The 13,310-nt window shown below is 41.1% G+C and overlaps 1 protein-coding gene across 10 annotated transcripts in view; it reads left to right on the plus strand.

Annotated features, from left to right (window-relative positions):
* Nucleotides 1–13,310, plus strand: part of LITAFD (LITAF domain containing) — a 311,228-nt gene that overhangs the window by 256,112 nt on the left and 41,806 nt on the right. For all 10 annotated transcript variants that reach the window (XM_068244656.1, XM_068244664.1, XM_068244657.1 and 7 more), the window contains 2 exons: nucleotides 7,098–7,225; nucleotides 8,542–8,646. In XM_068244656.1, coding sequence (XP_068100757.1) covers nucleotides 7,117–7,225; nucleotides 8,542–8,646 — 214 coding nt within the window. In that variant the 5' untranslated portion in view covers nucleotides 7,098–7,116. The remainder of the gene's footprint in view (nucleotides 1–7,097; nucleotides 7,226–8,541; nucleotides 8,647–13,310) is intronic.

Genomic DNA, 13,310 nt, shown 5'->3' on the forward strand with positions numbered 1-13,310 from the left:
GTGTTCCTTTCATATAGTTTATAGGGCATTCCTCAAGCCAAATACTTTTTTTGTTTTGTTTTAATACTCTAATTCCCTATGAACTAAACAAGCCTCGCTTACAGCTTCTCCAGAGAGCCTTGGCACTTTAAGCCTTAGTAGCAAGGGCTTATGGGAGCTCAGTCTGGGCAGGAGGAAGAGGAGGTTACTAGTCAGAGATTTCAGAGGCAAAGGGAGGAGGAGAGGGGAGTGAAGTTTTCACAGGCTGAGGGCTGGAGATACAGATCAACTTGCCTGTGTGTAATGTGACAAACAGAACATGGCCGCTCTCATTGTATCACAGGAATAACTAATCACAATCTGTTGAAGCTGTTTGCAGCTAGATTTGCTATGTAAACTATCTAAACTTTAGGTAAGATATATAGGCAAGTTACTTGTTAGTTTTTCATCTCGGATCCGCTTTAAAGTGAACCTGAACTGACATGTGATATGATGAGATAAACATGTAGGTACAATGCCAAGCATGCAAATAACTAGGCTGTGTTCCTTTTTTTCTTTTTCTGCCTTAAAGGGAACCTGAACCGAGTAAAAGTATTTAAAATAAACACATGATGTAGCTGCAAATGAATATTACATACTAACCTCACTGTCCGTTCCTCTCATAAGCTCACTATTTCTTCTTATAGTGATCCCTTCTAGTTCTGACAGTTATATATCAGTTGCTGTCAGTTATATATCAGCAGCTGTCAGTTACAACTGTATGTGCAAGGTAATGTCCATATTTCCCTATGGCTCAAGTGGGTGATATTACAGTTTAACAGTGTGCTGACCAGAAAGCTGTTATGGTTTAATGGTCATTTTTAAAAGGAAGGATGGAGAATTCCAGTGATCACAGTGGACAAATGGAACGCAGGAGAGGAGAAAGAGATTGAGGAGTAGACTGCACAGGAGGTAAGTCTGACCTGTGTATGGTTATTTTGACTTTTTATTTTCAGTTCTGGTTCTCTTTAAAGGGCTAAACATTTAGGTAAACAAGTGACAGTTGCTCTCTTGTTGGGATTGAGTCAGACTACAGTGTACAACTCTTGCCTAGCAGAGAACAGATTCTGAGTGCAGTGAGTAGACAAAAAAGGTCAATAGTTCATAGATTGAATCAAAATGTATGAAAGTCTGTCATTCACTTGAGATAATTAAACATTAAACTTAATTTTTAGCTATTAGACAGAAAATAAAACTGGGGGATACTTCTGAGGAGGGGGAAGCCTCTGGATCCTAATGAGGCTTCCCCCATCCTCCATCCCGGCGATTCAGCGCTGGAAGGCCCCGAACACCGGGAAGGTAAATATTTACCTACCGCTATCCAGCGCAGGTGCAGTAGCGGCTTTCCAATTGGGCTCAGATGGGAGGGGCAAGTCATGCCTGTGCAGTAGAGATGACCTGATTGAGCTTGGCTATTTCCACATGAGCCAGATCAGAAAGCTGCTACTAGGCCTACACGGGGGCCAGGTAAGGTAAATATTGCAGCCGCTACTTGTCGGCTGTGGTTTCGGGGGCTTCCAGCGCTGGATAGGCGGGATGGAGAAGGATAGGGGAAGCCTCATTAGGATCCAGAGGCTTCCCCCTCCTGAGATAAGCCCACAGGGTTTTTTCTTTTCTTACAGATTACCTTTTAGACTACATTCAGTGGGATGTTACGGAGCTGTGTTATAAAGTCTTGTAACGCAGCTTACCGCACTGCAATGCTAATCCTATGGGACGTTCACAGCGTGACGTTAGCATCGCATTGTAACGTAGAATTATGGTAACACTGCTGCAGCACGTTACCTCTAAACGCACACGTTACCAGATACAGGAAAGCATACGTTTCATTGCCTGTATGCTTTACTGTACCTAACCTACTGTATGCAATGGTAATGCAGTGTTTATGTGCATTACCACCGTTTTTCATGTTGCGTTGTAATGCTGCGTTGCAACTTTAATGTCGCATTACAATGCAACGTCCCACTGTGAATAAGCCCTAAGTCATTTTAAAGAGGAACTCCAGTGAAAATAATTTAATATAAAAAGGTGCTTAATTTTTACAATAATTATGTATACATGATTTAGTCAGAGTTTGCTCATTGTAAAATCTTTCCTCTCCCAGATTCACATTCTGACATGTATTACATGGTGACATTGTTACTGTGGGCAGATTATGTAGCTGTTCTGGCTTTAACAGTCAGCTATAAACAGCCATTTCCTGTGTGTGTCATTGTTACATTGTGGCAGTTTGCCCAGAGTACCGTAAGGTACCAGAGCCTCTTGTGGGAGGGGTTTCAGCACAAAATCAGTCATACAGCGCCCCCTGATGGTCTGTTTGTGAAAATCATTATATTTTTCATGTAAAAGTGGGTATCAGCTACTGATTGGGATAAAGTTCAATTCTTGGTCGGAGTTTCTCTTTAAGGCGTAGCAGAATAGATAATTGTTTAACAGTTTACTTGCAGTTCAGGTTTGCTTTAAATTCAAAAAGTAAGAAAATTACATCCAAAGGTAAATATTGGTGGTGTGAACACCTCAGACGTCCTCCACTTTGCAGACACACTTATCACTCCACAACAGCCACAGGTAAGAAAAAAGCAAGCTTTATAATGAAAAAAAAAAAAACCTTTAAATAACTACAAACAGTCCACTAGGAAAATAAAATCCTATAGTACAAATAATTAACTTTCAACAACTATAAATTGAAGTGGTCAAAAGCATTCCTTGACCTGAACACTACGAATCCAGCGCAGGAGACTTAGGCGCAGCCAGGGCCACCATAGACCATAATAGGAATTACGGCTTAACGGCGCACACTGAGTAACTTCGGCGCCGTCAGAAGACGGAGCTGAAGTTACTTTTAAAACAGTAATTCGGCCGCCAGTTATAGCTGGAAGCCAAATTACATCATTCCCCACCATCCACGTGGACCTGGAAGGGGAATAGTAATTAACGCCGCCGGGACTTGTGTAGGAGCAGGGTAAGCCATATATCAGCTGTATCCTGCGCCCAAGTCTCTTGGCGGCTAATTCTCTCGTACGCTCCTTGACCTCCATCCTGTCCTATAACTATTCTTGACAGGTGATTTACCACAAATATTTCAGGTAGATGAAATTACGAATGAGTGACAAACTGCATTATGTCCATTGGGAAATTTCGGATGTATTACCAGCTGGTGATGCAACTAGGCTTGCCAGTGTCACTTTCGGATATGGAAATTGTTGCATTATTTTGATGGAATGTTTGTGTGGTGTTGTTAGACAATGGATGATCAATTCATTTAATAAACTCTGTAGCACTGGTTGTATGACCACTCATCCAACGATCCGATACACATCCTATTTTCTAAACACAATAGCTTGTTAGCATTTCATGAACTGTGCATGGCCACCTTTATTGTTGCTGATAAACTTCCTAAGATGTGTTTTTCTCAACAGCCATTATGTTCTCAAAAGATGGATGCCTAGATGTGTAGATATGCAGCCAAAAAAAGAATATGTGGAATTGTCTCAGAAGGAGGAGGGCGATTTCAAATACTGTTAAAACAAGTATTTTAATATATTAGGGCCTTTGTGCACCTCATGCATTCCAATTGAAACGTGTTTGTCTGATCGTGATGCTGCCACCGAATTAATAGTAATCGCGGTGCTCCATTCCATTGCCATCCCCGCTATGCAATATGATTTTTTCCTAAAAGCAAATGCTGTCCCTGCTGCATTCTCTCAGCAACTGCGTTTGGGTAAAGTCAAAGGGAGTCCAAAAAATGTTGTTACAGTGCTTTTTTAACTAAAGGTGACTATACACTCATGGATTTTTCTCATTCAATTCCTTGCAGATTTGATTCATCTGCTGGGAATAGATTCCTCAAGATGTCACATTGTTTGTTTCATGTTTGATTGATTTTGACTTAAAAATGATCGCAAGTATCGATCAGACAGGATGGAAAATGTAAAACAATTGGGGGCAGGGCAAGAACATTGGCAGATCAATAGCCAATGGCTTTGTACTGCCTCGAACAGGGCAACTCTGCAGTTTGATCGATTTTTCAATAGATTCCCTGCTGGAATGTATTGGAAATTGCTGTGCAGTGTATGGTAGGAATCGATTCCTTCTGAATTGATTATTTTCAGAAAGGAATCGATCGTTTTGGAAGATTGGGTGCAACTCTATAAGCGTATGGTCAGCTTAACAAAGTAACATCCATAGCATAGTTCAACTTCGTCTTTAAAAGGACACATTTCCAATAGACTTAATGGACTCATCACTACCATGTAGTTGAAATTAAATGACATCCACACATACATATGAAACACATTTAGGTTATTGTCCTACTTCTGCAGGCTTTACTATTCCAACAATTCATTTATTATACTGATATACTTCACCACATTGACAAAGATCATTCCGTGGTATAAGTTAGCTAAATCAAACTTGACGTGAAATCTCTAGTAGTAATAATAAATAGAACTTTCCTGGTGTTTCATATTCTTATCTTCAATTTAAGAGAGGATTTTTTTGTGTCAAGTATAAATAGCAGTAATGTCATGTAAAGTCTGGTTCATTCAGCTCCCATACAAGAAATAATAATATTTTGAAGTTTTGAGCACTATCAACTTATTAGCAGTGTTTGCTGAGACAGATAAAAGTGTTTTGGCTTTTATTTAACTTTCAGGACAGCTGCCACTGCATTCAACTGCTAGTCTGACTGCCTCACCTGCAGAAATAAAGCGCTGGTTTATTTAACCTTGCAATAAAAAGAAAATACTTAAAAATGGAACAGCAGTAAGTTCTAAGTAGGACTAGTGTAATATGATTTCAGTGCAGGTACAGAACAAAAAGCTGAGAGCTGCAACCACTAAATGCATGCTCAATAGGCCACAATGCAGTGTTATGGAATCTTGCCCAATGACTCCTTACTGAATAGGTGCTGGTTTACTGAACAGGAAGAGCCGAGATTTATACCCTGGTCCCCTGTGTTAGAGGCAGTGCCCTTAACCAGTATACTAATATTTTTACAGCTGCCGGACTCTGACATGTATTCAATTTATACTTAAAGTTTCAAGGGAACCCAAGGTTATTATTATTATTATTTATTGTATTTATAAAGCGCCAAGAAATTACGCTTCCATCTCCTCATGGAGGATTTTCAGTATTTCTACTAATCTTTACTAACGCACCCCCTGGAAAGGACCTATGTAAGGATGCCGGATGGCTTTCCTACTCCCTTGCCTGCCATTTTGGCTGTTGAACCAAGCAACTGCCATTCAGTATCTCCAATGAGGAAATGTACTAGTCCAAAATCTGTCAGATCTGACAGAGGTGAAAGTGATGTGCGGCTGCCATATGTATTTACTTTTCTTCTATTTATTGCCTGGTGTGCAGATCAGGTGCTCTAACTCAAGTCTGTCTGGATTAGCCATATACTCGTTTCAGGGTTGTTTCTACACATGTTGTTACATAACCAATCAGAGCTCAGATTCTGTACAGTGGAAGAACTGATGCCCTAATGGAGGAGGTGAATTATAATGTACCAGCAGTAGAAAAAAAAGGCTTCCTGGATCTACAGTATGGTTAGCTACAGGACTGAACACTGAAATGGACATTAGCTAATGAATAGCTAATGATTAACGTGTTGCAGCTTAATGCTCTCATTACTCTGTGTGGATGGTAAAAGAATGGCGTCCATTTACAGTATGTATTTGTTAATGCTTTACTAGTAAGGTGTGATTGGTTGTTACTTATGGAGAAGACCGCGAAACATAATATTTGTAAAAAAAATAACACCTTGCTTTAGGTAATGACTATAAATGCTTTTAAAGGACCACTATCACGAAAAGTGGTAAAATGTAAAATACACTTGTATAAGAAGTACATTTCTCCCAGAGTAGAATGCACCATAAATAACTATTCTCCTATGTTGCTGTTCATTTTCCATCTCCTCATGGAGGATTTTCAGTATTTCTATTAATCTTTACTAAAGCACCCCCTGGAAAGGACCTATGTAAGGATGCCGGGTGGCTTCCCTACTCCCTTGTCTGCTATTTTGGCTGTAGAACCAAGCAACTGCCATTCAGTATCTCCCATGAGGAAATGTACTAGTCGAAAATCTGTCAGATTTGTCAGATTTTTTCTGCCTACTGCCTACGACAGCAACATAGGAGAAAAGCCATTTATATGGCATTTTACTTGGGAACAAATGTACATTTTATATAGCTCATATACCTGCAATTTCAATTTTACTTTTTTTTGCGATAGTGATCCTTTAAAACTGTACATAGGTTTTGAAAGACTGCCAGAAAATGCTTAAAGTTTCTTCTTCAAGCATGATACAGAAGTGGATCAGCGCTGTACAAAGCCAGATGTTTGTTTTTTATTGATGTGTCAAGTATGGCTCATTCATAAAGGTCAGAGTTCAGCTCCCCTTGCTTCAAGTATTGAGCAGTGTCTTCCTGGCTTCTGTTCACTTCCGTGTCCCTGATTAGTCAGAATAGTGAAATATGTAAGGCAGAGGTGGAGGATGGGCTTTGATGTCTGATGTAATTGGTGGAGGCAGACTGGACAGGTAGATGATGTAGGGGAGACGTGCCCGCCTGGTTATATAGATACTCTTTTAGTTATTAATGTTAAATATAATTTTGAATAGAACGTATTTGCAATAATTCAGCAAGCGAGTAAGAACAGGAAGAAAATGTGAAAATGTATTTGCATCGATAAGTCTGGGTAATATAAAAATAAGTTCTGTTACATGTTACCTTTGGTATATGGCATTAGTTAAAATATGTCACATGACTTTCTTAAAACAACTATATTAGTTAGGATGAGATCAGTGATTTTGAATTAAGTTGAAGTAATGCACAAGTTTTTGATGGTTATTTAAATTAGATTTCGTTATTATTCCATAGGATCTTGAAAAGAATATCAGCCAGTGTAGACAATGTATATAAAAAAACAACCTCACCATCCCACGCACCTCTGCCTCTCTTTAACAGATGTCAGATCTTTATTGTACTAGGTAAACATGTGACACACACACAGATGTAGGAACGCACTGACCTTGTCAACCTCATTACTAAATAATAATTTCTTTTTATCACTAGAATCCTCAGTTGTTAAAATATGTCTTCAGAGAGGCAGCAACCAACAGGCCCAGGATATCCTGCGGAAGAAATAAATCTGTCTATTCTACCTCCGCCTTATGTGGTTAATATGGATCCTCAACAACAAGGTAACTAGGTTTTTTTTGTTTAATAAATGTTGAGTATGACTCCCATAAACCTAAAACACTATCCTGAAAAATTGAAAACTTTTTTCTTTCATTCGCCCGAGAAATGCGATCGGATTCCCTGTATATTTCGATAAAAGTCAGTTGGGAGTGGTAGATTTATTTATTTATTTATTTTATCAATTTTTATGAAAATTGAATGTTGTAGGGTAGATTGTAAATTCATTAATATATAGACCCAAGCAATTTTCAACCTTTTTTACATAATTGGGGAATAATTGAACACACGTGTGGTACCGTACATTGATCACATTTTTTAAAATGTTACAATCAATCAGAAAAATTGATTGTAATGCCTGAATTGAAAAGAAATATCAGAAATTGCATAGTGTGTGGCCACCTATAAGAAGATCTATTGCTTTCCAGTTTGGGAATAGGCCAACAATATTTATGAATTTGATTTTACACCAGTTTTTCACCACAGATTATTTTCATAAAAATGCACTAAATTTTAATCAGTTTAAATAAACCTATTTCATGGAAATGTTTATTGTCTGGTGAACCCACAATTTCCTTATTTTGTGTAATTTTTCAGGCAGGGAACACACTAGTCTTTCAGTTTTTTGCGTGCGGTTTTCTGTGTACTCTTCCTGCACTCCAAGTGTGTTTCTATGCAGGAAAACGCGGGCGTTTTTTCACAGCAGCTGATGTAATTGATAGAGAAAACTGACAAAATGTGCAGAGTCATCATGCAGAATGTCAGTTTTTTTTCTATGCACGAACAACATATTAAGTGTGAACTACCTCATTGATTAACATGAGTTTCTGTGCAGAAAACGCGCACGAAAACAGTCAAGTGTGTCCCCTGCCTCAATAATGGCCTTCTTCACTTATTACTATTCAAGTCAATGTTTTATTCATACGGTGGATTTTCCTACTAGTAACTGACATTAATGTCGCCCTTTTCTCCCATGTGACAGCTTTGTACAGTGACTTCAGCCCTGCTGTGTGCTGAGGTGTTCCACTAATGGTTCATGTCTCACACTATTGAACACACAGGTGCTTTAAATATTTGAATATATGCAACAGCATTTATGCTTAAATGGAACTAACTATAATACACCGAAATAATCCAAAGACTGTACTATATTTAAAGTGTGGTGTTCACAAATGCATGTTCTGTTTTTTGTTTTCTGTGTTATGGACCCCAATTTCTGGAGTGGTTCAGGAGATGACCATCCAGTAACCATTGCTCTCTTTACAGTGAACAGTAGTAAAGACCTGTAAAAAGCATCTTGTTTTTACTTTTTGTCTTGAAGGAAATCAGTTCATAGGCCCAGGATATCCTCCAGCAAACCCTGGCATGATGCCAACTCCAGTTTATCCCCCTGGTATGGAAAATCAAGCACAATTTCAAGCAGGAGGTAAGAAGCTTCAAGGATACCTGAAAGAAATATGAATGGTGCCACTTATTGCTTCATTTTACAAATAGTATATGCCTGGCTATCATGTTGAACCTCTGCAGGGGCGTATCAGGGTAAAATAGCGCCTATGGCAAACAATAAAATTGTGTCCCCTCCCCTGCAGAGAGCCTCATTCCACCCAATGCCTGGTACACACAATGAAAGTTTCTCCCCATGCCACGAAATGCCCCCTCCTCCCTGTGCCACAAAATGCCCCCTCCTGCTCCCTATGACACTAAATGCCCCCTCCTCCCTCACACCACTAAAAGCTACCTTGTTCTCCCCATGGCACTAAATGCCCCCTCAATTCCCCCCCCCCCCATGCTACTAAATGCCCCTCCTTCTCCCCCACACCAATAATGCCCCCTCGTTCTCCCCATGCCACTAAATTCCCCCATTCTCCCTCATGCCACTAAATGCCCCCTCCTCCCCCACACCACTAAATGCCCCCTGGTTCTTCCCCATGGCACTAAATGCACCCTCCTTCTCGCCCACGCCGCTAAATGCCCCCTCGTTCCCCCCCCACACCACTAAATGCCACACCCAAGCTGCAGCTTCTAAAATGTTCCTCAATATAGTAGCCCCCTCTACTTCTCCCCTTGCTTCACACCACTAAATTGTATATATTGAGCCACCACTCAATACAGTGTCCCCCTCCTCCTTTTCCCCTTGCTGCACGCTGCCGCTACTAAAATGCATGTATTGAGCCACTGCTCAATACATTCCCCCCGCCCCTCCATGCTGCACACTGCTAAAACATTGACCTCAAGTCAGCAACGACCAGGAGGAGACAGGAGAGTGGCACACAGTAGCCATGTTGTGAACTTCAAAATGAACGATGATGTAACTTCCTGCACATGAAGTTCACAGCGCTGCTGCTATGTGCCGATCTTCTGTCTTCTGGTCACTGCTAACCTGAGTAAGCGTTTTAGCGGTGGCAGCATGGGGGAGAAGGAGGGGGAGATTGAGCAGCAGCTCAATACCTTCATTTTAGCAGCAGCAGCTGCATGCAGCACGGTGATAAGGGGGGGGGGACTGTTTTGAGTGGCAGCTCAATGTAAACATTTTAGTAGCACACACCACATGGAGAAGGGGGGTGAAGGCATGGCGCCCATTGGTGCTGTGGCTCCCATGGCACTAGCCATACCTGCACCCCTATAGATACGTCACTGAACCTCTGCTAATACATTCTGAGCTAGAGATGGCCAGGCGAACTTTAGGTGGTTCGCGTTCGCCGGCGAAGGCGAACTTTTGCGGAAGTTCGATTCGCCCCCATAATGCTCCATTAAGAACAACTTTGACCCTCAACATCACAGTCAGCAGGCACATTGTCACCAATCAGACTACACTCACTCCTGGAGCCCCACCTCCCTTATAAAAGGCAAGGTTCTCCTGCCGTTTTACTCACTCCGTCTGCCTACAGTAATTAGTTAAGGGACAGCTGCTGACAGACACTGCTAGGGAAAGCTTAGTTAGGCTCTTGTAGGCTTGTTAGCTTGCTCCTGGCTGATTGTTATTCCTTATATTGCACCCCACCACAGCTCCCTCACTCACACACTTGTCTTCCAGGGAATTGTAGGATTTCAAAAGCCAACTCACATACATTGGCCAGGAATCGAACCCAGGCCTACCGCGTGGTAGGCTGCTATCCTAACCATTATACCACCAACACACTACAATGCTACATGCTGAAGCCAGCCTAGCATGTACCGTTATGATATATACAAGAGAAAAATGAGCTTGCTTAGGGATTTGTAGGATTTCAAAAGCCAACTCACATACATTGGCCAGGAATCAAACCCAGGCCTACCGCGTGGTAGGCTGCTATCCAAAATTGCCTGTGAAATCGCTGGGCGGATCGCGGGCGGATCGCTGGTAACCAGTCTTATCTCCCGAACGATAGTCTGTACACACGCCGGATTTCATGCGGAAACGTGCGAAGGACGGAACGTTCAAACGACCCGTCGTTCGCGCAAATCCGACGTGTGTATGGGCCTTAAGTCTTAAGGTGCCCATACACTCGTCAGATTGGCAGCAGATAGGTAAGAAATGCATCTGATGATCTATCTGATGCGTTTTTAGAACATTTTTTACCAGGATAGAATTCCAATAGATTTCAGTTTGAAATCTATTGAAATTCGATCTGATGGCATTTTTTTGCCATCAGATTTCCATTAAGGCCAATGCAAACTGATAAGCAATCTCATCAGATCGACCTAAATTTTCCACCCTGCAAGTTCGATGGAAATCGATCGAAATCGGCCGTCGATCGGTCGATTGGCCAACCGATTTGCAATCGATTGATCGATCGATCGATCGGGATCGATCGGTCGGCCAGAATATCGGCTGAGTGTATGGGCTGCTTTAGTCGTGGAGATGGCTGTTATCTGACTTTTATTATCTCAACTGTAAGTGAACTGTTTACTTTTGCTCTGCTAGAGGAGAGGTCATTACTTCACAGACTGCTCTGAAAGACTCATTTTGAATGCTGAGTGTTGTGTAATCTGCACATATTATAGAATGATGCAATGTTAGAAAAAACACTATATACCTGAAAATAAAAGTATGAGAATATTTTCTTTGCTGCTAATCTTCTAGTAATTATTCATAGTACACAACCAATTCACTATATCATATTTTTTTTTTCGCTTCAGTGTCTCTTTAAGGTGCCCATTAAAGAGAACCCGAGGTGTGTTTAAAGAATGTTATCTGCATACAGAGGCTGGATCTGCCTATACAGCCCAGCCTCTGTTGCTATCCCAAACCCCACTAAGGTCCCCCTGCACTCTGCAATCCCTCATAAATCACAGCCGGGCTGTGAGGCTGTGTTTACATCTGTAGTGTCAGTCTCAGCTTCTACCCGGCCTCCTGGATAGCTCCGGTCCCTGCCCCCGTCCCTTCCCTCCAATCAGCAGGGAAGGAAGGGATGCAGGCGGGGACTGAAGTTCTGCAGGAGGCGGGGAGAGCAGCAGACTGACACTATAGAGATAAACACAGCCAGCTCTGACAAGCTGTGTGTCAGCAGCATGGCTGTGATTTATGAGGGATTGCAGAGTGCAGGGGGACCTTAGGGGGGTTTGGGATAGCAACAGAGGCTGGGCTGTATTGGCAGATCCAGCCTCTGTATGCAGATAATATTCTTCAAACCCACCTCGGGTTCTCTTTAAGTGTTGATGGTTCCAGTCTACAATGAAATTCAATTTATTGGTTTCATTGATCCATTTTTCAAAACAGTCTTTCATTTGAAATTATCAGATTGGTTATGTTTTTTATGCTGTTTATGGGCCTGATCGATTTATTTCCTATCTAATCATAGGATTGTAAGGTTGATCGTTCCCTAAAATTGTATTATTGATGGGCACCTTTACAGTTGTAACTGTTATGTTGCTCTTGGGCCACATACTTTGAAACATAGCGGCTTTTCTTACGGAATGCCTGAGAGCTTTGATCTAGATCAGGGCTGGACTCACTTTGCGTGGCTCGGGTCTCATGCGGCGGGCCGTTGGCTGCATTCCTACAATTCTTCACATCCTTCCTCCCTCTCTGCAGGGTCGCGAGTGGGCGATAACGGGGTTAAACCTCACCTGCTCTCTGATTCCAGCGTCGTGTCTCCATGGCAACAGGGATTCACATGACCCGCCGTCAGGAAGTGCCAGCGTATTACACACTGGCTGCCAGGAGAGGAATCCGGCCGCCTATCGGCAGGCCGTAGTTTGCCCGGCGCTGGTCTAGATCCTGTTTTGCTTAATAAAACCCCTGTTATCCAGATCTCAGTTAATCAGAATTCTCAAGCAACCAGAAAAAAATCCTGGCCTTGCAGGATGCATAAAGCTAATGTTACACTTCTTTATACATTAAAGAGACACTGAAGCGAAAAAAAATATATGATATAATGAATTGGTTGTGTACTATGAATAATTACTAGAAGATTAGCAGCAAAGAAAATATTCTCATATTTTTATTTTCAGGTATATAGTGTTTTTTCTAACATTGCATCATTCTCTAATATGTGCAGATTACACAACACTCAGCATTCAAAATGATTCTTTCAGAGCAGTCTGTGAACTAATGACCTCTCCTCTGCCAGAGGAAAAGTAAATAGTTAACTAACAGTTGAGATAATAAAAGTCAGAAAACTACCCTCTCCACGACTTTGAAAGTCGTAGAGATAATGGCTTTTTTGTATAGAGATAACAACTGGAGTTTCTTAAAGGCTAGTACACACTAGCAATTTTGATTGGCCAATGATTGGTCAATTTTACCACCTCCATGTAGTAAAGGGGCCAAACAAATTTTCTATTCTATGCAGATTATATAGGTAAATGGTCATATTACATGTATGTGGTAAAATTGACCAATGATTGGCCTATCAAAATTGCTAGTGTGTACTAGGCTTAACTCTTCCTGTACTGGAAACAATTAGACTGATGTATCTGATCTTAATGTTTTATTTCTTAGCTGTACTACACATACAATTCCTAATATCATAGTTTTTTTTTTTTCGCTTCAGTGTCTCTTTAATAAACCTGTGTTACATTAAGTTAATTGTCACACAACCGAATGATTGTACAAAGCCCTTAGCGTAATAAAGAAAAACACTTACGGTTTAATGTTAAAACACATGT

Source organism: Hyperolius riggenbachi, chromosome 7, assembly GCF_040937935.1.
Source record: "Hyperolius riggenbachi isolate aHypRig1 chromosome 7, aHypRig1.pri, whole genome shotgun sequence".
Lineage (NCBI taxonomy): Eukaryota > Metazoa > Chordata > Amphibia > Anura > Hyperoliidae > Hyperolius > Hyperolius riggenbachi.